General features: G+C 51.8%; 1 protein-coding gene across 1 annotated transcript in view; it reads left to right on the top strand.

Annotated features, from left to right (window-relative positions):
- The window catches only part of Atp2b2 (ATPase plasma membrane Ca2+ transporting 2), a 163,343-nt gene extending 145,695 nt beyond the window's left edge, over nucleotides 1-17,648 (top strand). Inside the window, exons 17-23 of the mRNA XM_059257100.1 lie at nucleotides 734-840; nucleotides 1,383-1,574; nucleotides 4,075-4,288; nucleotides 5,732-5,943; nucleotides 6,040-6,147; nucleotides 8,276-8,458; nucleotides 17,043-17,648. Coding sequence (XP_059113083.1) covers nucleotides 734-840; nucleotides 1,383-1,574; nucleotides 4,075-4,288; nucleotides 5,732-5,943; nucleotides 6,040-6,147; nucleotides 8,276-8,458; nucleotides 17,043-17,354 — 1,328 coding nt within the window. The 3' untranslated portion in view covers nucleotides 17,355-17,648. The remainder of the gene's footprint in view (nucleotides 1-733; nucleotides 841-1,382; nucleotides 1,575-4,074; nucleotides 4,289-5,731; nucleotides 5,944-6,039; nucleotides 6,148-8,275; nucleotides 8,459-17,042) is intronic.
- Nucleotides 17,649-24,883: the final 7,235 nt, after the last annotated feature.

The following is a 24,883-nucleotide window of genomic DNA, read 5'->3' as shown; positions in this document are numbered from 1 at the left end:
GCCCAGTGCTGGCCAAGGACCCAGGAGAGTCAAAGATTGACCTGCCAGCTTCAGGGATAGGAGTCCAAACAGGCTGAGCCTGGGACAGTGGGATTTGCACTGGCTGCCAGCCCGTGGGAATAGCCGGGATGACTCCCAAGGGACCAGGCATGGAGGCTGGGCTTTGGGTGGGACAGAGGGAACGGTGTCCCAAACCTGGGAACTTGTCTCCTGCCTCCACAGGCTGCTGCTGTTTGCCTGGCACAGACAGGGCAATGCCTTCACATGGTCAAGGAAGCCAACAGCCACAGTGATGACATGAGGGGCTGTGTTCAATCTGGTTTCCACCAATTATTTCATTGACGATGTGTGTGCAGAGAGAGGTCAAAACCAGTGGGGCAGGATCACTAGCAAAGGGCGTGGCCATGGCCTCCCTGTGTGTGACTGGAGTTCCCGGGTAGAAGGTACTGGAAAAGCAGATGTGGAAGTCCCTGAAGGTGCACAGAACTCCTGGGTCTGGGCAGAATAGCTACGGGATTGTGTTTCTAGGTAGGACGGCCAAGGACTTTGAGAGCAAAGACAGGGCCGGAGGACGGGCAGCCCCAAGCCAACCTGGGCTAATGAGGAGCCTGGTGCCTCGGAAAGTACTGGGAAGAGTAGTGATGGGAGGGGCTGGCTGGACAGACAGGACAGAAGGCCATGCTGAGGCCCAGGGCTGGCCCTGGGGCCCTGAGCACACCCTCTTGCCCCCTAGGCATCATTGACAGCACACACACTGAGCAGCGGCAGGTGGTGGCTGTGACGGGGGATGGGACCAACGACGGACCGGCTCTCAAGAAGGCAGATGTGGGCTTCGCAATGGTAAGAGGAGCTCAGAGAGGGGCTTCCGGTCTGATTGGGTCTCAGAGGAGAGGATGGCAGGGCTTGGACTCCACAGCTTCACACCGGCTTGTGAGACTCCGTGCACACACTTCACAATCACCCTCGCCATCCACCTTGTACTCAACCAAAGCTTTTGAGCCCCCGCCGAGCCTCAGAGGTTTTCCTGAAGGGTGCAGGCAGTGCCCTGCTAGGTGCTGGGTGCTTAGAGGTCAAGGAGGAATGCGGCAAGGCCAGGCTTCCTTGGGAGAAAGTTGGCCTCAGAGGGGTGGCTGTGTGCACATGTGTATATATGTGTGTGTGTGTGTGTGTGTGTGTGTGTGTGTGTGTGTGTGTAAATGTTTGTATGCATGTACACATGTATATGCATATATACATGTATGTTTCTGTGTGGTCTGAATGATCTGGTTCCTTTAGGTCAGGGGTGAGGTGCACAGGACTAAGGCTGTGTAAGGTAAGAATGGCCATACAGGGCCACTCACCTCCCCGGCTGCCCCACCAGGCTCCTGTCCCTGTCCCCACAGGGTATTGCAGGCACAGATGTGGCTAAGGAGGCCTCAGACATCATCCTGACGGACGACAACTTCAGCAGCATCGTCAAGGCAGTGATGTGGGGCCGTAATGTCTATGATAGCATATCCAAATTCCTGCAGTTCCAGCTGACTGTCAACGTGGTGGCCGTGATTGTGGCCTTCACGGGTGCCTGCATCACACAGGTGGGTCCCAGGAGCATCATACACAAGGCTGGGAAGGGGCAGCCTCCAGGACATCCTAGGCTGTTGGAATCACAACGCTTGGGATGGACACATGTTGTGGCACGTGCCTCACAAGAACAGGACTCCATCATAGTCTTCCATGACGCCACCAGCCCTCTGCAGTTTAGAAATGAGGCATGGAGAGGTAGTGTGATTCGGGTGGCCCCAGAAATGAGATGTATGAGACCTCGTGCCCATCTGGCCACCTGCAGCAGCCTGACCCTTGCTCCAGGAGCTGGCAGAAACGTGGGCAGAGGCAGTGCAGGCCCAAGAGACATCAGTTGGCCAGCTGAGGACCCAGATCCAGCCAGGCTCTGTGGGGCCTTCACTCCAGAGTGGAGTGGATTAGGAGAGGTGGGGTTGGGTGGAGGAGGCAATGGGGTTCTGTCTGTCTAGATCACGGCTACTAGGTCCTCAACAGGCTGCTCAGTGAGGCAGGTGGAGCCAGGTGGAGTGAGCACCATTTCACAGAGGGGGAAACAGGTTCAGAGGAGAGAGTGGCCAGACGTTCAGCCTGGCTCCTGACATCTCCTGACATTATAACCAGACTGCATCTCCCAGAAGCTGGCTTTCTGGCATGGGGAAAGAGAGTGACTTCAGTTCTAAGGGAGTCTCAGAGCGCTGACTACTCCCAGTCACCACCTGGGTACACAAGCTCCTACCCATAGGGGAACCCAGAATCCAATGTGCAGCCATCCCCAAGGGCCACATGGCCACGTGGCCCATAGGCTCCCCTTTGCTGTAACCCTCACCATGGTGATGCCACCCAAGCCCTGAGAGTTGGGTTGAGGGTTTCCATCCTGCTCAAAGGGCCTCTCTCCTGGTCTGTGGATGAAAAGCTCCCTCTAGTGGTACCTTGGGGACATTGCCATGACAGCCTCCTGGAGCCTGGATTGATGCCAGTAAGAAAGCAGATTCAGAGACAAGGATCAGTTGGCCCGAGGTCCCTGACTGAGCAGGGCCATGCAGGCTTTGGTGAGAAAACCGCACACCTGACCCTGAGGTTCTTGTATCAGATAACGTGGAAGGGCAGGAGAAAGCCCAGAGCCGCAGCCCTACCGGGCAGGGGTGAGGCAGCAGGAGCAGCAGGGGAAACACGGGGAAGGCAGACAGGCAAGAAGCAGTTAAGCTTTCAGAATGGAAGAGCTTCCTGGAGGGGTGTCCATGGGTCACAAGACAGTCAAGGGTAAAGCCAATGGCAAGGGACAGAGGGCTCTGGATAGAAGGAGGCTGGGTGTGGGAGAGGTTTGTCCCTGACAGGTGGCAGGTGTGCATGGGACCAAGAAGACAGATGTAAAAGGAAGAGAGTGACTAGGAGGCTGGGGCCAAGAGAGACTGGAGGAGGGGGTCCCTCAGTGTGCCGTGAAAGTCACAGATGGGGGCTGGAGAGACGGCTCAGCGGTTAAGAGCACTGGCTGCTCTTCCAGAGGACCCAGGTTCAATTCCCAGTAACCACATGGCAGTTCACACCTGTCTGTAACTCCAGTTCTAGGGGATCCAATACCATCATACAGACATGCATGCAGGCAAAACACCAATGTATATAAAAGAAAGAAAGAAAGGTTTTTTAAAGTCACATATGACTTTAGGGAAAGGTATGGGGTGAAGATGAGGCCAGCTCTGGCTGCTGTGGGCAAGGCCTGTAGTTGTGAGGAGTGAAGGGACCAGCTCATTCAGTCAGTGTACACTGGGGATGTTCTGTCCAGCCTGGTTTCAGCAGAGTAAATCTGACAGTGTCCACACCAGCATGGTTGTGGCGATCACCTCTGTGTTAGCTTTCTGGTTTTCTTTTTTTTCTTTTTCTTTTTTTTTTTTTTTTTTTTTTTTGGTTTTTCGAGACAGGGTTTCTCTGTGTAGCTTTGCGCCTTTCATTTAACTCACTTGGTAGCCCAGGCTAGCCTCAAACTCACAGAGATCCACCTGGCTCTGCCTCCCGAATGCTGGGACTAAAGGCGTGCGCCACCACCACCCGGCGTACTTTCCGGTTTTCTCTTACTTGACAGACTTCCCATCATGATAGTACATTTCTTTTGGAGTCATAGTTATAAAAAAAAAAAATTTAAGAGGGTGAGAAGTAAAGTGGACTTGGTAGCAGAGGTCAAGAACACTATCTCCAGGACAGGAGAGACTTGAGCCCTTGAGACTGAAGGGCTGAGGCAGTGGGGAGTTAAGAGGGTGAGTGGCAACTTCAGACAGGAGGGGGGTAGGCAAGGATGTGGCTGAGTCTACCAGAAGTCAGGGAGCTGTGGCCACTGAGCCTGTGGGCCCAGGACAGAGGTGGGCAGTTCATACCGTTCTCCACAGAAGCTTCAAGAACCTGCCACACGCATGCTCGGAGCACCGAAGCTGGGGCAGCCTGCAGCCTGTAGTGGGAACCTGCTGAGACCCTGCAGCATGCCCATCCTGTACTCTGACCGTGGTGGCTCACTGTGTGACGGTCCTCTCCCTGCCTCTGTCGTAGGACTCCCCCCTCAAGGCCGTGCAGATGCTTTGGGTGAACCTCATCATGGACACGTTTGCCTCCCTGGCACTGGCCACAGAGCCGCCCACCGAGACGCTGCTTCTGAGGAAACCTTACGGCCGCAACAAGCCGCTCATCTCCCGGACCATGATGAAGAACATCCTGGGCCACGCCGTTTACCAGCTCACCCTCATCTTCACCCTGCTCTTCGTGGGTGAGCACCCCAGTCCTCACCCCTCTGTGGCCAGGTCACCAACTTCTTCGGCACACCATGGCCCACATTCAACATCTGGCTTTACGCATACCATCCTGTTTTGCTCATGGGGAAACTGAGGCATAAGAGGAAAATGTAGATTGCAGCACACAGGGAGCCCCATGCCCTGCCCTGGGCAGGACTGATGAAAGTCCTGTTAGCCCCTGAGAGCCAGGCCCTGGGCCAAGCCACCTGGCCCTTCCCTGACCCCTTCTAACAACTCCTTACCCCAGGAAGATGTCTTCATGGAGACTTTCCTAGGGATGGACACACCGCCTGCTAGGCTGTTGACTCCTTCCTTAGCTCCTCCAGCCACTCAGAGAGTCTGCGCCTTAGTCAGCTTTCCTTCATTGAAATAAAGTCCCTGAGATCATGTGGACTCTCAGTCTAGGAGGTCACATCCAGATGACTCCATTGTTTGGGGCCAATAACAAGACAGGGACACACAGTGAAGAAAAATTCCTCACCCCATGGCCAGGAAGCAGAGAGGGGTGTGGACCCAGGTCCTAATGGTCTGAAACCACCCACCAGGCTCCACCTCATAGAGGTTCACCACCTCCCTTACGGCTGGGAATGTGGTAGGGTCTTTGCTCAGCTTGTATCAAGCCCTTGGCTCCATCCTAAGCACCACAAGCAGGGTGTGGTGGTGCCTGCCTGTGACTCCAGCACTCAGGAAGCAGAGGCAGGAGCATCAGAAGTCTAAGGTTATCCTTGGCTACATCATGAGTTCAAGGGCAGTTTGGGCCCCGTGAGACCCTGGTTCTATTACCTCCCCATAGCACCGTAGTCTGGGCACCAGGTCAAATACATGGGTCTCCAGGCCGTGTTTGCTTGAGCTATAGTGGCTTACCTCAAGGATTTGTGTCCTCCCAGTACATTTATAACAAACGTCGCTTTGTAATGCAGGTGGCCATTTATCCTCCAGAGCAGCGATTCTCAACCTTCGTAATGCTGCGACCCTTTAATACAGTTCCTCATGTTGTGGTGACCCCAACCATAACATTATTTTCATTGCTACTTCATAACTATAATTTCGCTACTATTATGAACTGTAATGTAAATATCTAGTATGCAGGATATCTGATGTCTGACACCTGTGAAAGGGTTGTTTGACCCCCAAAGAGGTCATGACCCACTGAGTGGTGGTGGTGGTGGTGGTGGTGGTGGTGGCACACGCCTTTAGTCCCAGCACTCGAGAGGCAGAGCCAGGCGGATCTCTGTGAATTCAAGTCCAGCCTGGGCTACAGAGTGAGATCCAGGAAAGGCACAAAGCTACACAGAGAAACCTTGTCTCGAAAAAGAAAAAAGAGGTCATGACCCACGGGTTGAGACAGGATCTGAGCGGTCACCACAGGCCACACCCCATTCCCTGCCTCAGCCTGGCCCCCCTCTCTGCCTTCGTAGGTGAGAAGATGTTCCAGATTGACAGTGGGAGGAACGCACCCCTGCACTCACCACCCTCAGAGCACTACACCATCATCTTCAACACCTTCGTCATGATGCAGCTTTTCAACGAGATCAACGCCCGCAAGATCCACGGCGAGCGCAACGTCTTTGACGGAATCTTCCGGAACCCTATCTTCTGCACCATCGTTCTGGGCACGTTTGCCATCCAGGTACCCAGCCCCCACCTAACCTGGGCTGGGCAAGGCGGTGGCCCCCCAGCCCTCCGTGCCATCTCCGTGTCTGTCCCTCCGATCTCTGACCTGCAGATAGTGATCGTGCAGTTTGGTGGGAAGCCCTTCAGTTGTTCTCCGCTCCAGCTGGACCAGTGGATGTGGTGCATCTTCATCGGCCTGGGAGAGCTGGTCTGGGGCCAGGTCGGTGTGGGGGGAGGGGGGGCGGGGGGACAGAGGGGGCCTTGAAAGCAAGGGAAGAGGAAGAGCAACAGGATTGGTCTTGGCTGTGACATGTCCCTACCCGGGGAAGCCATCCGCAACACAGAGCATCATAGCCAAGTTGGTCCAAGGCTCCAAATGCAGGCCATGTGGGTACCAGCACTCTGATTTGGACCACTTATCTGTATCTCGCCACTGCTGGTGGTGTTTTCTTTTTTAAATGGTAGCGGTTTGATTTAATTTAAATATATGTCCAAAGGCAATGCTGTATTACTGGCGTGACTTGCCGTAAACCAAAGCTTATGGAAAATTTAATATAAGGAACATGATGCTAAGGCACCAAGGCTGCCTCGGTGCTTGGGCCTGCCACAGCTCAGAACCTGAAACCAACATGCTAAAAGGGGGATCATCTAGTGGTATCCTAAGGGTAGTGACCTGATGGCACCAACCAGGGACATGTCCTGCCATGTTACAGTGTGACTTGGGGTAGGCCTGTGGCTCTCTGAGCATCTCCTAAGTTGAAGGTGCTCTCTGATGGCCACTCCATCTCTGACCCTAGAACATTCTTCCACCCGCTTCATTCTCTCTATCTGCCCAAGTTCTAGGCATACACACACATGTGCATGCACGTATACACACACCATCACACTGCTGATAGCTTGAATCTCAGTCTCCTGACCCAGGACACTACATGGGAGAAGTGTCTTTTTCCGTAAACTGAGATAAAAGGACTTTATTCCCAAGGTGCCCAGACATCCAGGCAGTGGACTCATCATAGGCCTAAGATGATTTTCTTCTTCAAGTTTTCTCTAGGCTAGAGTAAGAAACCACAGCGGTGAGCCAGATATGGTAGCACACATTTGTAATCTTAGCACTCAGGAAGTTGAGGCAGGAGGATTGCGTATTTGAAGGCAATGTGGGCTACATATCCAGACCCCATCACAAAGAATCAAAACGAAAGGAAGAGGAGGTGGTGATACAGCGGTGGCTTGTGTTGTGGTTCACGCCTGTAATCCCAGCACATGGGAGGCTTAGGTAGAGGATCTCCACTGGTTCGATGCCAGCCTGGTCTACATGGTAAAACCCTGTCTCAAAAACCCAGGGAGACAGAGAATATAATGGGAACCACCTCCCAGCCTTTTGGCTAAGACTAAGTATAGAAATTACAGTGGCCAATGTTAACTCAAAGATAAAGTTCAGATCCATTCAAAATGGCCTGTGGCACATCTTTGGAGCATTAAGAACTAACTTTGAACTGGGTGATGGTGGCACATGCCTTTAATCCCAACACTCAGGAGGTAGAAGCAGGCAGATCTCTGTGAGTTTGAGGCCAGCCTGGTCTACAGTATGAGTTCCAGGACAGCCAGGGCTACACAGAGAAACTCTGTCTCAGGAAAAAACAAAACAAAACAAAAAAACCACTAAATTTGATTAGGACCCTTCCCCTATTTCCTGGGCACCTGGAGGCCTGCATCCTGAGGGGTCCCTCAACATCTAGGGGAATAAACTCATGAGCACTAAGGCTGATGCCAGTAGCCAGCACTGACCCTGAACTTCCAGAGAACCTGAGTGTGTAGCGGTCCAGCCTTACCTGCCCTCACAGGTGTAAGGGGCCTCTGATGTCTGACTCTCAGGCCTCAGTCTGGGGAACAAGCCCTTCAGGGAAAATAAGAATGAGTGTGTCCCCCACACGTCCTGCCTTCAGGTCCAGGACACCTTGTGCTCACTGAAGGACATCCACAAAAGTGTCTCTACAGCACATACATAGTACCTGCCTGGGTCCTCACAACTCCTAAGCTACCAATAGGAGTCCAGAGCTCAGCAGGGGAACTTGACTTGCCTTGTGTCACATGACCCAGGTATTCCTGGGGTACTCTGAGTCACAGTGGCCAGTTCCTCAAGGCCAAGTTGTTCCATTCTGTCCTTTGTGTTCAATAAGTGGAGTATAAAGGCCATTAATAAGAAACAATAAAGTTAGAATGGGAGGCAGGTTAAAAAGAGAGCTTATCATGTGACTAGAAAACAGATAAGCAGAGAAGGAGGGAATGGGACTTAGGGACCGGTAAGAGAGTCCTCAGTCGTGACCCTTTGCTGCGTACATCCCTTGCAGGTCATTGCCACCATCCCTACCAGCAGACTGAAGTTTCTGAAGGAGGCGGGGCGGCTCACACAGAAGGAGGAGATTCCTGAGGAGGAGTTAAATGAAGACGTGGAGGAAATAGACCACGCAGAGAGGGAGCTTCGCCGTGGCCAGATCCTGTGGTTCCGGGGCCTGAATCGGATCCAGACACAGGTGCGGGGAACTCCTAGGGCTGGGCCAGACTTGAGGGTGTGGCCAGTGTGTCCCATTGCACCCTCACACTAGATGTGAGGGAGGGTGGCCAGAGGAGCCATGTCCGTCATGTGACCTCAGAAGAGCCCTCACTGTTCCGCCAGCCATGAGTGCACGCACACACATCACTTCTGCTATACAAGCAGAGTGCAGCCTCAGGAAGATTATTGCCTTCTCAGACTAGCCAGGGTTTGACACGAGTCTCACCCACCATGGTTTTCTAGAGGGAGCCCCTGAGAGAATGGGGGTGGCTATGAAGGCTGAGGTGAGTGAGGGTTCTATTGTGGCTGGGTGGCAACCAGGAGGGGCAGACAATACTGGAGGGAAACTGCCCGGCAGGGAACTTTACAGACGTGCACACACCCTCTGCCTCTGTGAGGGTCTTTAAGCACTGCCCTTGACTCCACCCAGATGTGGAACAAAGGTTACAATCCCCATATACAGAGGTATACATGCAAGCCAAGCTTACACATGGGAACATGAGCACAGTGCCTGCCCAGCCACAAGCAGGCTTCTGCCTCAGAACAAAAGCTACGTGGCCACTGTGTGGTACATGATGGTGCAGGAAGGCCACACACATGCACATTCCATGTTCTCCCAAAGCCCCCGTGCCTGGGGCAGGTGTAGTTTATGAATGTGCTGTGGGAAACCAAGAAAGAGATCTCTCGCCCAGAAAGACATCGCCCTCTGATCCCTCACCCGAGCAATCCGGGCAAGTGATGCGTGGACCAATCACTGTTTCCATGGACTTCAGCAAACAGCTCTACTTAAGGGGTGCCTTACACCGCATGGGGACTCGTTAGACCCTGCAGCCCCTGCACTGCCCAGCTGGCATTTGGGGGGGGTGGGTTTTAGACTCACAACTGCCTCACACAGGCCCGGGCTCTCCTGCTGTGACCAGGACCCTGGCAGCCCCTATTTCCTGGGAGGCTGCACTCCCAGGTACACTGCCCCACAGGCCTCACACCTCAGGAGCAAGAGGGCACTACAGTCCCCTGATCATTACAGTCCTGAGTGGGTGTGAGTCACTCTAGTCTGCCTTACCCGAACTCTGTTGTGGGCCTATGCCACTTACAGCTCTGCCAGCTGGATGGCATTGCCCTTCCTTAAGAAGAAGAAACAGGACTTTCCCAAGGTCACCTAGCCAGTAAATCAGGAGAGCGAGACCTCGGCCCAAGGTCTCACTCCATCGCTCTGGCTCTATGCCTGAAGCCCCAGCCCCTGGGCCACTACTGAGGGAAGAGGTCACACCCCGCTCCCCCTACCTCCCTCCCACCCCTGCTTGGGACCCCCGGGGCCTACAGATGGGGCCCGGAGCTGAGCAGACGTCTTTCCGAGCCTCGGAGTGTGTCTGGTATTTCCGTTTTAAGTGGTGTCGTCCTTGTCGCCGTGGCTGCGGCTGTTGTGTGAACGTTACGCCCGTCAGTTGTGTAGCTGTGGTGTTCGTTCCTTCTCGCAACTTGTCCCGTTCTCTCCTCCGTTGCAGATTGAAGTAGTCAATACTTTCAAGAGCGGGGCCTCCTTCCAGGGGGCCCTGCGGAGACAGTCCTCCGTCACCAGCCAGAGCCAGGACGTAGCCAGTCTCTCTAGCCCTAGTCGCGTGTCGTTATCCAATGCTCTTTCCTCTCCGACCAGCCTTCCTCCTGCTGCAGCTGGGCGTGAGTGTGACTCCTTACCGCCTCCGCTGGCGCCACCAACGCCAGCTCCTGGGCGGGCAGGCGGGCAGGGGCCGGGATTCCAGAGGACATGGGGGGACAGGGGTCACTGTGAGGCCCAGGGGCTGAACGGCCACAGCCACTGAAGACAGTTTCATTGGTCAGGAGTTCTCAGGCAGTCGTGGGGTTAGCTGGATGTCAAGGGTTGTAACTAGCAGTGGGCCGTTAGGATTATAAGCAGTCAACAGGTCTGAGCCTGTCAAAGGGTCACAAGGTAGTCAAGAAGGTTCTAGAACCCAAGGGTCCCAGTCCCCCTCAGCACCAGTCACCAAAAGAGGCACAGAGCACCCCTCACTCCAGTGTCTTACCTGGTCAGGAAATAGAGTTCTCTGACTGAGGTCTTGCAGTCAGTCAAAGGGTTAATGTGGGTCAAGTGTAGAAGCCTCTCAGGGGTCACAGTCACAGTGGGGACTCAACACAAGAGCCAAGCAATCACCGCAGGTCAAACGTCACAGACAGGGATGACAGACCACCAAGGAAACCACAGCGCTTCGGGATCACCATGTCCCTCCCTTGTCCACTGAGCACACCGGCTGCCTGACCAACCCTTCCCACAGTGTGTGGAGCATGCTGAAGTCCTGACCCCTTCCTGAAAGAGACAAGGCTCCTGTTCCATCCATCTGATCTCAAGTAGAAAATGGTGGGGCACATATACCCTACCAGGGCGCCAGCTGGTCCCGAAAGAGCTAGTCTACCCCGATCGTTTTCTTCTTACTGAGAGGTAGCCTGGGACTCTGACCGCCTCTTCATTTCCCCTCTGCCCAGCACATCCGCCCATACCACCACCTCTGACCTAGGGCTCCTCATCTCTGGCTTTGTATAGATCTTTGCTGGACCTCTCCAGGGCCTCAGGTACCTCCATTCAAACCTTCCCAAAGTACACGACATCAGTTCCAGCCTTTTTTTTTTTTTTTTTTTTTTTTTTTTGGTTTGGTTTTTTTTCAAGACAAGGTTTCTCCGTGTAGTTGTGATGCCTGTCCTGGATCTTGCTCTGTAGACCAGGTTGGCCTCGAACTCACAGAGATCCTCCTGGCTCTGCCTCCTAAGAACTAGGATTAAAGGCGTGCACCACCACCACCCAGCCAGTTCCGGCCTTTTAAGTAGACACAACCTGTGTGCTGCCCCAGCCAGCCTTTAGGTTTCTCGATGAGAAGCAGACTCCATCTCTTGATGCATTAGAAAGGGCCTCACCCCTATCCCAAACAAGAACACCCAGCCTCATACCCCCCTGCCCCTGAGCAGGGAGAATCTGTGTACAGGCCCAGAGTTCTTCTGCTGGAGCCCTCCAGCAGGAGGTACAGATCACTGGGAGTCTGTTGATAGTCCATGCTGGTGTCCCATGACTGTCCCATGGTGCTGCCCTCCCTGGTGTACAGGATGACAAGGAGGCTGAATAGTGTTCTTTCGTTGGCACAAAATGAGCCCAGCCGAGGCAGAGGCACAAGTGAGCAGATGATGTCTGATTCATTGACAAATCGTGGCCAGGTTTTCCCTTCAGAGCAAACAGCCTTCCTCGCCTTTGTGAGTGATCCATGCTCATCTGGCCTTTCTTTCCTCCCTGTCCTATCAACCCAACCCTGGTCTTGCTTGGCCCCTCCCATCTTGAGGTATAGTCACCAAGTGTCCCTATGGAGATAGCCCTGTTGGTGACTCCTGTGTTGCCCTGAGTTCTAACTACTAGGATTCCGGCTCCAGGGCACAAGCTCAATTCCTTTTTTTCTTTGTTTGTTTGTTTGTTTGTTTGTTTTTGCTTGTTTGTTTTTCGAGACAGGGTTTCACTGTGTAGCCCTGACTGTCCAAGAACTTAACTCTGTAGACCAGGCTGGCCTGGAACTCACAGAGATCCCCCTGCCCCTGCCTCCTGAGTGTTGGGATTAAAGGTGTGCACCTCCACTGCCCGGCCAACAAGCTCAATGCTTTATTCATCCTGGTTCACCTCTTTCCTTAAGCATAGTACTTTACTCCAACCACAACAGAGATCGCGTGGCATTCCCAAGCACCCATGCATCCTTGAAGGTCATCCTCGAGTCAGCCCCTCAGCTTAGCACTCATATTCTAGAACAAAAAGCTCTCCTCTCTTCTCAGCAGCCTTCTCCGCCTTCCTTCTGCACCACCATAAAGCCATCAAGGAGGCTGTTCCTGACACATTTCTGCAGACAGACATGCCGGTGTGCCCCCCCTCCCCCGTTCTCTTCTTGCTTCCAGACTGACCAATCCCTCCTGCGTTCCATGTGACCCTAACTTTGGAGCAGTCATGGGAAGAAAGGCTAGCTGGGGTTGTACCAGAACTCATCTACCATCCTGGCCCATGAACCTTCATTCCCTCTCAGGGCTGAGAGAGAGAGAGGCCAAAAGCGAACTCCCTCACCCGGCCTCCACCACGGTCTCCCACTTGTTCCCTCGGCTCTAAATTCCAGTTTGTGATTCTTAGTCTCTTTGGGCCCTTCGTTGGATGTGAGGTCTCAGAAACAACCTGACCGTCCCTTAGCAGGGTGCACTGGCTCTTAGGAGGACAGCCACCAGTTTAAAGATGCATTTGGATCACCAAGAACACAACTGGGATGTCAGGTAGACAGCCCCTTGGGTGGTTTGCTTGGGTGGTTTCTGTAACATCACCTCTTCTGCTCTCCTGGGACTCTGAGGACCCTCTAGATACTACACAAGGTCCTTTTAGGGGTCCAAATGCTTTCTTCCCATAGGAAGGTATGACAGGCGGACAGAAAGGGCGGGGGAACTGGGCCATCAGACTCTCTGCAGGATCTCCCCAGCAGAGGACTGGCCGCATGCCTGCTGGAGCAAATACCTGGAGTCTGTGTGCCCCAAAGGGAGACAGATTTCTTTCCTTGACGTCATTAAGAGTAGATCACAAAGAGCTAGGATGGGGAAGCTTCTACTGGGGGACTCACTGTGTACCCCTCCACAGCACAGCTGTTAGATGGCCCCAGGCAGACACTACACATGGGGAGACATGGTCAGTTGGGGACGGGACCAGAGCACTCAGGAGAGAACCCAGGGGAACTGCAAGCTTTTCTCATCCTGACTCAAAATTGAACTTGGTTTCCCCCCTCCCCCGAGGTTCAAGGACACACCACTAATGCCGTACACTTGAGCCCTGCCCAACAGTTCTGCTTCCTTTGCTTCATGTCCATCTTACCATGAGGAGAGGAGAGTTTCCCAGGGTAGCCAGAGACACTACTTGGCCAAGACCACACAGCAAGGGGAACAGCAGGAGTGTGTTCTGAAGTCCCTCACACTCCACTCCACACCACTTTCCAAACAGGCTTGACCCTAGAACACAGAGGGTGGCCTTAGATCTGGGAGCCAGTACTGGTACCCACAGCCTTCCAGAGGAGAGGGAGCAGCCCTTCCATCACCCCAGGTGTGGAGAGCAGGGAAGGTATATCCACTGCTGTTCCTCTAGCTCACAGAGACACAGAAGCAGTGCTTCCAATGGTCATCCATGATGGCACCAGGCTCATTCACCCAGGTCAGCCTCCCCTTCTCATCCCCTCGGGTCCCTCACCCATCTCAAGCCATCTCTGTCCTTAGCAAGTTGGAAGGGGCTCCACATTGAACACTTCAGCCTCACTATGCCAAGGGCAAGACTCTACACTCACACACACACACACACACACACACACACACACACACACACGCACGCACGCACGCACAGTCCCAAGTGCCCGCATGTCCCCTTTAGACTTGGGTTTCGAGAACTGCCAGTGTGTGGCATTTGTGGTGAGGAGCAATGCGGACTTGGCAAAGAGGAAAGCTGGGTTTCTCCTTAGCATTCTGGTAACTGATTCGGTGCAAGCTTGGGTTGGCAAGGAACTGGCTTGCTTCTGGGGGGACCCTAGAGCTCTCCACTGTCTGAATATTCCATGTCTTTGTTTCCTAGAGGGCTAGAGAACACTGGACACAGAGTTCAGCAAGAGAGAGTGAAATTAAAAGAGGTTGTGAGTCTTTAACCTTGAGCCTGAAATGAATGTGAAGCAATGCCAGACTCTTGGCTTCCTTGAAGCCGGGTAAACATTCGAGTATGCGGAGCCCACCTCAGAACAAGGCTTCTGCCTCCCCAGAGACCCCAGTGGTCAAGAGCTCCAGGTCCCTCAGGCTGTTGAGGGCAAACATCCATAATCCCACCCACTGGCCCTGCCTTGTTCCCGGCCCCCACATTCCCATGAGTCCATGAGTCTTCTGTCCTGAAACCCCTCTTGAGAGCAGGCAGGCAGGGGAGATGGAAGAGATTTTTGCTTTTGCTTTTGTTTTTTCTTCCCCTATTTTTTTTTTTTCCATTTCAGCTGCAGAGAGAACCGAAGTGGAGTCTTGAGATGGCCATGTCGGGGTGTCCCGAAAAGTCTTGTCCCCACAGTCCTGTCCAGAGCAGTTCATTCTCTGTTGTCTCCATGCCAGGGGGAGGGTGGAGGGGCCTCATCTCATTGTGTGTTGTCCCCTTTACGTTGTCAGTCACATGACAAGGACCTGCCACTGTCCCCTTCATATATTAGGCATTCCAGCCAGCCAGCATCTTATGGCAAGTCAGCCTCAGAAGGCTGCCCACCAGCTGGACAGATCCCAGGATGGGACATTTGCACTCCCATTTTGCAGATGAGGAAGCCCGCAGCTGAGTTTTGCCTAGTGTTTGTTTGCCTAGCATACAGAAGGTCCTGGACTAGATCCTTAGTTCCTCAGAGAGCCAGTCAAGAAGTGGAGGTGAAGAGAGTCAGAAGTTCAAAGTCATCCCTGAGGCCAGCCTGGGTCTTATGAGACCTTCTCTTAAAGCAAACAACAAAGAAAGAAAAGATGAACAAACTAAGGCTATGCCATTATTATTATTATTATTATTATTATTATTATTATTATTATTTTCAAGGGTGCAATGGCCTGCTTAGCAGATCATAAAATAAAAAAAATCTACAGAAGCTGCATAGGGAATCCAGAGACAAAGATAGTTCAGAGTATCATAGGACACCAGCCCTCAGCTGGCCCAGCTGCACTGGCTCTGGCTTGACAGCTTGCCTGGATTCCAGCAAGCAGAGTTCTCCGGGGTCGCCAGTGTATAGGGAGGAGACAGGGCAGAGCACTCTGCAGAAAGCAAGCAGAGGTTGTAGCTAGGAGAAGGCTGATAGCAGAGGAGGAGAGGTGACTGGGAAGGAAGAGTCGGACAACATGGCCCAACTGGGCACCTGGTCATTGCCAAGTTGAATTCTCATGGCTGCAGTCTGACTTAGCTGTGAAACAGAAAGTCATCCCTCAGCTGTGACACAGACTCAGCAGTCAGAGCCATCTAGAAGTTTCTTCTGGGAACAGGGATCTCCCTAACCATGGCCCACAGAGGAGCTCCCTGGTTTAACTGAGCTCTGATCTGGGACTCCAAACACCTCCCCGCGAATGTCTCTGGCAGGCCTCCTGCCCCCATGGCCAAGGTCATGTGACCCTCAGCTGTCAGTGGCATTGGGCCATCTTGTGTTTTCTCCTTTGCCCTACTCTGAGCCAACATTGGGAAGACAGCAAGAGACATCTTTATCCCAAGTCCCATAGTCCCTTGTGACACAAGACATGTTCCTGTCCCTCTGCACCCTGTAAGGCAGTTTGGAACACAACCAGATAGGTGGTGTGGTTCTCCACAGCCAAGGAATGAGGAATGGCCAAGCCAGGACTTCAACCTGCCCTTCAGAATCCAAAGCCAGGGTTCTTTTCACTAGCCTTGGAGACCAGAGGCCAGGCTCCTCCCATTCTTCAGAGGAGAGAATAGAGGCCTAAGGACCTGAAGTTCTTGGCATCCTCACTCCGGTGCAGTGCCAAACCTCTCTACCCTACCCCACTCCCCAAAACCCGAAGGGGGTCTAGGGGTTGGCTGTCCACTTCTGGCCTGCGTCTTTTGGTTTTGGGGTTTTTTCTTTTTCTTTTTCTCTTCTTTTTGGTTTTGTGTTTCTAGAACACAAACAAAGCAATAAACCCCAAACCCCAGGAAACAAGGGAGCCCCTTAGTGAGCTTCAATGGCTGGCCAGGGCTTTGAGCCCATACTCGAGTGTTTACCTCCCAAATGCATGAAGGAAAGAGGCGCTGGGCACAAACAACTTTGTTCACATTGTGCAGGCTTCCAAGTGTAGCTGTGTGTCGGTGTGTGCGTGTGGCCCCTGACCCCTGTGGCATGCTCCCTGCCCCCAGTGTCCTGTGTGCGGCTCCTCTGTGCTTCCTGGCTGCTGCAGCCCTGCACCTCAGAAAGCCTTCCCTGGCTTTGCTTTGCTCTGCTGCCTCGGCTTGATGTCCCCTTCTCTGTTTGGCCCTCGTGTGTCCTCTCATCCCACCTCATCCGACCGTCTCTCCTTCCTGTTCCTTCGCTGTGTGACCTGTAACCTGTTCCATGTGGTTTGGTTTCTTAACTGTGTGTGGTTTTTGAAGACTGACTTTCTTAACAAATAGATTCTCCTCTTTACTACTTCCCCCCAACCCCCAACCCCCAACCCCCAACCCCCCACCCCCACCCCCCCGCATGGTCAAACTCTGCTGTGACATTAACAAGGCTCAGTCTCTCACTAGGTCGAGTGCCCTTCGGAGTGGACCATGCTCCAGTTTACAACTGCCCAAGCATCTCTGTGATGGTGCTTACAGTCCCCCCTAATCCCGTAGTTCTGACCCAAACCAAAGCCACTTAAAAACCAACTCATGGATGCATCCCCCAAGCCCTCTGCCATCCGTCCACATCGATGCTCATAATACCAGCGACTGTGGATCCCAGCCACCTGCGTGCCCTCCCCTCCCCCAACCCTCCTCCAAGTCCCCAGAAGGGCCCAGCCCTCTCCTGACCCTTGTGTTTCCCTTGCAGATCCGCGTCGTGAAGGCGTTCCGTAGCTCTCTCTATGAAGGGTTAGAAAAACCCGAGTCTCGAACCTCCATCCATAACTTCATGGCTCATCCTGAATTCCGGATCGAAGATTCCCAGCCTCACATCCCCCTCATCGATGACACCGACCTGGAAGAAGATGCCGCGCTCAAGCAGAACTCGAGCCCGCCGTCCTCGCTCAACAAGAACAATAGCGCCATCGACAGCGGGATCAACCTGACGACCGACACGAGCAAATCAGCTACCTCTTCAAGTCCAGGGAGCCCCATCCACAGCCTGGAGACGTCGCTTTAGCTGAGGCCCCTGTCGCCTGGCCACCCTCATGGACCCGCCGCCACCCGCCTCCGGGCGCACACCCTTCCAGGCACCGACTCCCGATGCAGCAAGGAGCACTCGGTGGAACCCACACAGCAGAAAGAGAACCCGTTTCCACCCACAGACCCTTTCTCTGGCTGCCATGCTGTTTGAACTCTTTTTCACTCCTAGGTCATGGGCAGGGTTGCCCTGGCGTCATCTGGAGCAGAGAGTGGCGTGGGTTTTGTTTTGTTTTTGTTTTTCAAAAAAAAATTAATTAATTAAAAAAAAAAAGAGCCCTTCGAGGCTCAAGCCCAGACACGGACCAGCCATGCACCCGCCGGCCACTGCGTCCCCAGCATGAATGTACCTGGACTCTTTCAGTCCCCTCTCTCATTTGATTCTTGGAGGGGAGGGGAGGGGAGATTTTTGTTTGTTTTCTTAGGCGGGAACTGCAAACAGGAACTGCAAACAGACTGCTGTTCATTCAGGTCACTGGTCTGTGAGGTTTCAAATGCTTGCCCAGCATGGTCTCAGATGTCTAGATTAATTTAATAACTTTTTGAAATCACAGAGTAGGTTTGCACCAATGGAACCCAAGAACTCCACAGACACTCATGAGGTTATATCCGTTTCTTTGTATCTATATCAACGTATACTTCTTGGAGACTGTATACGTGTATATAGATAGGTAGATATTATATATATACATATATATACATGGATATATAAAGTTCCTTTGCCGGCATGTTGCCTTGTTTCTGCTTAAATTGCTCTATTTTAACTTATGTCCTAAAAGAAGAATGTAATTTGTTTACAAACCTGTAGATAATGTCTTTGGATATTTGTGTGGTTTAAGGACACTGGGTGGCTAAGATGCTTATGAACAGCTCGGCCCAACAGACACATCCCCTGGATTGCATCCTTGAAGTTTTACAATAGCCATGCTCTGATTTCTGCCTGCTCTTTCTGTTTCAATAATGTCACTACTGTGGGAAGCTCAGGCAGAAGGCCAGCGGCTCCCAAGGATCCACCCTGCGGAGCTAAGCAACGCGCTCCACCGTAGACAAGGGAGAAGAGGAGAGAAGGCTTGCCGGGTTCGCACCGCGACTGACCATCCAGGTCCACTGACCATCCAGGTCCCATGACGCCCGCGTCTGTAGTGCGCCGGTAGAAGGCTTTTCTCTCAATGAAACTCACTTGAGTTTACAGAGAGCGTTTCAGAACTGAGTTGTCTTTGGCACTGTCTGTGACTCGAGGTAGTGTTCAGATATTACAAATGCTATTGTGTTGATTTTTTTTTTTTAGTTAGTAATTTAGACGTTTCTTTCCTTATAAATGGCAGCATAGGCACCGCCGACATATTGGATGAGGGTCGGTACGGCTTGCTGCTTTTGTTTTTTCTTTTTGAAGAAGAATAGCCTTTTTTCTCTGCACTATTTAGATCCGAATGAACCTTATGATGTGTACATTGAGATGTATTCAGTGTGATTTTTAAACCAAATTGTCTTCCTGTAGTCACAATATATACTGTAGCCTTTTAACAGCAAGTCCTGCTTCCCCAGACAGAAAGCCATTCCGATATCTTCCCATATCACAGGTGAGAAAAGGTGGCTATCCCCTCCCACAACAATAACAGCACTAGTAGTCCCACTTAATAAGAGCTTGTCTGTCGGCCTCTTAACTGCTAAGCACTTTGTGGGTCTCAGCTTTTTTTCATAAAAGAACTTTTGTATTTAATACAAAGTTTGCTTTGAGACTTTTCAGCATACAATCTTTTTCCATAAACTTGTACAGTGCAAAAGACATTTTGAATACCATGATCGATGATGTCCCGTGCTTCGAGGAGAACCAAACACTTTCCGCCTCACTTCTGAACTCCATCCTTCGCTCCCTCCCTTCCCACAATTGCTCCTCGCTCCTCGGCCTGGCCCCCCAGCCCTCCTCCAGGCCCAGAGACCTCTTCACTAAACAAGACGACAGCCACTTGGGAAAAGAGCCATAGTCACTGGGAGGGCCCACGTCTGGATGGCTGTGGAAACACTTGAGTTTTGGTTTGGGGTTCAAAGTCCGCCCATCCCACCTGGCCTCAATCTTTCTGTAAGGAAGAGTATCTCGAAGGAATCTGAATGTATCCAGGAGAGAGAGCTGCCTCTCCCGCTGTGGTGGACCAGCCCTAGATGTGCTGACAGACACCATCAGAGCCAGCCCACAGCACCCCTCCAAGGAGGGAAAGGAAACCTGGGGCAGCCTTGGAACAGGATAGGTTTTTGTTTTGGAGTTTGTTGTTGTTGTTGTTGTTTGGTTGGTTTGGGGTTTTTTTTGGGGGGATTCCTTTGTCACATTTTTCATCCTGCCCTCCATTCAGTCATGCATCTATGACCTCATTCCATGCCACCAGGGTTGTGCTTACAAATCAGGGTCCTTGGGCTCTGGAACCAGGCCTCAAGGGCAAACAGGAAGAGGTTCTCAGAGCCAGTTTCTTGGGCAGGGAGCAGAGCAGACTAGCAAGGAGGCCAGACATTAGCATTGGCTTCCCGGTGTCAGGAATGAGGGACAGTCCTATGCCCCAGCCCCTTACCCTCACACATTCACACTCATCGACACACACGCGCGCACACACACACACCTACACAGGAGATGGTTGGTTTGTCAGAACTCACTGTAGTACACAAAGCTTGCACTTCCGCGTCCTATATCTAGCAGCATGGGGTACGTTTGGCAGTTCACCCCACTAGGGGGTCAATAATTTATGACCATTCATCTGTTTTTATGAATTTTTTTATCTAGACAATAATTGTAAATAAAGAATTCACCGTCTCTGCTCATTTACTACTATGCAATGGTTATGCTTTCCATGGCTGACTCTTCTGACTTACAAAGGTGTTTCTGGTGTGTCTATGGTATTTAAAAGAAGAAATCAAGCAGAACATAGGAAACCTATTCTTTTCTAGTGTTGGACCTGCCCCCTTCTTTCCTGTCCTGTGTAAGTACATCAACTCCCACCCCCTTGGATAGGTGAGGGCCCAGCAGAGAGCCTGCATTATGGCTCTGGATACTTCAGAGTCATCTGTCTGGGGAGGACGGGAGGAAGGCTCAACTTGCTGCTCACAGCTTCCCAGGATTCAGGAGCAGCCTCCATTTCTCCACCCTCACCCCAACCACAGCACAGAGCTGACCGGAGGGAGGTGCCCTACTTTGGAAAGTGGATATGGCACTGACCACTCCCAAGCCGGAACCCACCCTATCCTGGGTCCTCTTGTTAATAAAGAGCCACTATGTCCCCATGCCTGTTGAAAAGCCACCTTTTGCCACCTCCTGATGTCTTATATAGACAAGCCCAATTCTGGAATTTCTCTTCCATCCCTTCATCTGCTGTCCCCTCTGGCACCAGCCACATGTTTTAATTATTGTCCCTCACAAATGTTTTAGTATGTAGCAGGAGGTGAGTCCCCATCCCTCTGCGCAATATTTCCCCTTATATGTGTTCTTCTGAAGAAATGTTAAAATTCTGCTAGCCTCTCTTCCTTCTGCCCTCCTCTTACCTCTCACACTGGCCCCTGTCAGTCTGGGAACCACTCCCACCCCCACTGTAATCACTGTCCACTCAGAGCCTCTGCATGCAGAATGTCCTGTCAGGACAGACAAAGCAGCATCCTGAGTTCTGGGAAGCCGTCGACTTATCTGTCCCCTAAGCGTTAGAATTGTCAGGAGAGGTCACCAAGCCCCACCCAACAAGTCACCTCCTGTGGTTATGCCAGGGCAGGTCCCCATGTGCCCCTTGTCTGGACAGGAAAGAAGGACCTCTCTCAGACCCAGTACTAAAAGAACATTCAGCCTCATCAGAACCACTCTGCATGGAGACACTTCCTGTCTGCCTTTTCTAAACTGGCTTTTGGTTATTTTATTTGGGTTACTGGGGTCATCTCTTATTAATTCAGAGTTTTAGCACCTTTGGGATACAAACATATCTTGCCTGGATATCTTGGCACTCCTGGTCCCCTCCCTGCTTGCTGTAGCTATAGGAGGCGGCCAACTGAACCACACACTGACAAGACTTCCAAACAACTCTTTCCTGCTCGAGTATCTGAAGGCCCACCCTTAGAGAACCCTAGGAGCGAGGATACTTCCTGAAGCACCAAGGCCCCACTGAGACCCTAGGAGTCTCCAAATATCTTCCAAGGTCCAAATGAAGCCCTCTGATTTAACATATAGATCCAGCCCACCCAAGGCATGGGACCCTAGGCCCTGGGCAGCTACCATCATCCCCTCCTCCCAAAACAAAAGGTTTGAGGCTACTTGGGGCCACCTTCCAGGCCCGTGGTCTGTTTTGTAATGTCTGTGGTGCTCTCCCTCCAGGGCCCTTCCTCTCGGGGGTCACCACACTTTGCTAACTCTCGTGCGCACATCTTTTATAACAGAGTAGCGAGGGAATGGTGCCGCCTCCAGCTTCCACAAGCTGCCTGGGCTCTGGGGGGCTCTGGGACAATCGGGGCTGGGAAGTGACTGTGCTCTTATTGTACACTCTTTATTTCTCTGTATCTCTGGCTTGTGCTCTTTGTAACTAACGGGATTTGTCTGCCTTTTCAACACTATACTAAGCAATAACAATAAATGCACACGTGGAAACGCAGGCATGGTAACCATCCCAAGGCCTTTTTCCGCAGGACAGCTGGGTCCCCATTCTCTATGGATTTGAACTTGGGGAAGTTGAGTCTCTGGTGGGGAAAGACATTTTGACCTAGATTATTACATCTTTGAGCTCCACCATCGGAGGGACCTGTCATGAGCCATTAACCCATCTCAAAAAGAGGTTTGGGAGAAGGGGTCTCAGGAAGAAAAGAGTAACTAACTCAGAGGCAAAGTGGCAGGGGGTGAAGGGAAGCAACTGGAGGAAGCTATGGATGGCCTGACTGTGGTCTGGGATAAACTAGAGGAAGACGGTGGAAAATGTGGACACAGATTATAAATGTTGTCCCCTACTGAGGAGGAGGGAAGCAAAGAGGAACCTGGTGCCCTAGAGTTTTAGTTTGCATTCTAGTGCTGTGATAAAACATGGCGGCCAAAAGAAACGTGAGGAGGACAGATGTGCTTTGGCTTACATATCCTAATCACAGTCCATCACTGCAGGAAGTCAAGGCAGAAACTCAAGCAGGGCAGGAATCTGGAGACAGGAACTGAAGCATAGAATGTGGAAGAACACAGCTTATTGGATTGTTCCTCATTGGTCTGCTTTCTTATACTTCCCAGAACCACCTACCTAGGGGCGGTGCCAACCACAGTGGGCGGAGCCTTTCCACATCAGTCATTAATCAAGAAAATGCCCCCAACAGACTTGCCCATGGGCCAACTGGATGGATGCAACTACTCAATGAAATCCCCATTTGTCAGATGACCCTGGCTTGTGTCAGATTGGCAAAACCAAAACCACAACAACAAAACAAACAAACAAAAAGCACCTAACCAGCACACCTAGGAATCTGAATTTAGCAAACCACTCACAGGAAAGAAAATACACCAGACTGAGAAACAAGCACCAAGTTATATACACAAAATCCCAGCTCTTCACAAGCTGAACTGGCCCCCAGATCTAGCATCGGTGGCCTCATCTAACTTCTGAGCACTGTTTCAGTTCCAAGGTTAATTTAATCCAACCTTAACTTTCAGAGTAGGTATTACAGGCTGAGCATCCTGATTCTGAAAATCTGGAACTTTCTGAGTGCCAAAATGATGCCACAAGTAGGAGACCCCACACCACCAAAGTTTGCTTTGGGCACAAAATTATTAAAAACATAAAAATTCCGCCAGGTAGCAGTGGCACACACCTTTAATCCCAGCACTTGGGAGGCAGAGCCAGGCGGATCTCTGTGAGTTCGAAGCCAGCCTGGTCTACAGAGTGAGGTCCAGGACAGGCACCAAAACTACACAGAGAAACCCTGTCTTGAAACAGAAACACACACACACACACACACACACACACATATATTCCAACTATGTTCGTAAGAGTACATAAAATATTACATGCTTGTGATCAGACTTGGATTCCCATCCCAGAATATCTCATGGTCATGCAAATGTTCACAAAATCAAAATGAAATGGGTCCCAAGAGAAGAGATACTTCACTTGTACTGTGTTCCCCACTTAACAGAGAAGAGGCGAAGAATAGGCCCTCAGAAATAGGAGATGAGGTTCTGATGACTCTCCATCTTTAGCCAGAGTTGGCACTCTAAAGCTTTGTAACACCATGCCTTCCAGTCTACTTGCAAATGTCTTCAGTTGCTGTTGCTTATCCAAGATCCTCAACGTCTTCTGCTTTAGGACTTATACCAGGAAATTCCCTCAATAACAATGACACCTCGTGCATTATATTTACATTTAAGATGCCCATTGTCACCATTTTCAACTGGAGAAAAGGCTCAGAGAAAACTAACCTGGCCTCATCAATTGAAGGAATAGTGGTGCAGCTACAGAGGGGCCTGTGCCCTGGAGAACAGAAGGCTAAGTTGGCCCCTCAAGTATGTTTTCTGTTTTACCCTAAATACTGCTTCTTCACATCCCTGTGACAACTTTTCCATTGAAGAAGAAAGATCTCAAAGGAACCGTGGTGGGAGGGCAGGGATATAAGGCTGCCACTCTCCTGGCCCCTCTCCAAAACCCCTTCACACTCCTTGAGTTTTGGCATTTGCTGGTAACTATCTCCAACCAGGGTTTTTAATCCCAGTTTCAACATAGGACCAGAAGGGATTTTTGACTACCTGGGGTAGGGGTGGGGGCGTGGAGGTTCCACCCTGGACCACTTGGCTTCTTAAGATCTGACATGGGTGGGAGGATGGGACCATATGCGTTAGAGGAGCTGTCCTTCAGCTCAGCATCCTCCTTACAGTGCTTGTGTAGAAAACCAAAAGCTAGGGGGAAGGGGTTGGGGGTCTCAAGTTGCCTTCTCTTGGAGCAGTCAGTCCCAGGGATTAGAGACTCTGGTTTGCTATCCCTGAAGAAAGTCGGTGCACTAACGGTTTCGGGGGACACTGGAGATTTGGGGCGGGAAGGCGGGGGGGGGGGGGGGGGGGCGTCCTGGACTCCCGACAGGACTTCCAGGGTTCCTCATGGGCCAGACTCACAGGATCCCAGGAGATCCCTCTGGAAGTCTGGGGTCTCTTAAGTCATCGGCCCTATAGTAGGGCCGTCCTGCGGAAGACCTAACAAAGTACTAACCCAGTCCACTCGCGAAATTAATCACTACAATGTTCGTGATAAAATCCAGAGATACCTAGAACCCACAGAATAGGAGGTTGAAGCTGTAATCACTAATCATTTATGCATTTCGGGAACCAGGAAAGCTTGGTCTAGGTAGAAAATCCGCTAGTGACAGTTTTAGATTATAAAATCCCGTGATTAGGGTCGCCATAGCAACCAGAGCCCCACGAACGGCCAAAATAAGGGCGGAGCCGAGGGAGGGCGGGACTTGAGTTCCAGAAGAGGCGGAACCTTTGTGTGAGTCGAATGTGTTGCTAACCGGAAGCTCCTGGGT

The sequence above is a fragment of the Peromyscus eremicus genome, chromosome 3 (genome assembly GCF_949786415.1).
Source record: "Peromyscus eremicus chromosome 3, PerEre_H2_v1, whole genome shotgun sequence".
Taxonomy (NCBI): domain Eukaryota; kingdom Metazoa; phylum Chordata; class Mammalia; order Rodentia; family Cricetidae; genus Peromyscus; species Peromyscus eremicus.
This window is presented reverse-complemented; position numbering and strand designations above follow the sequence as displayed.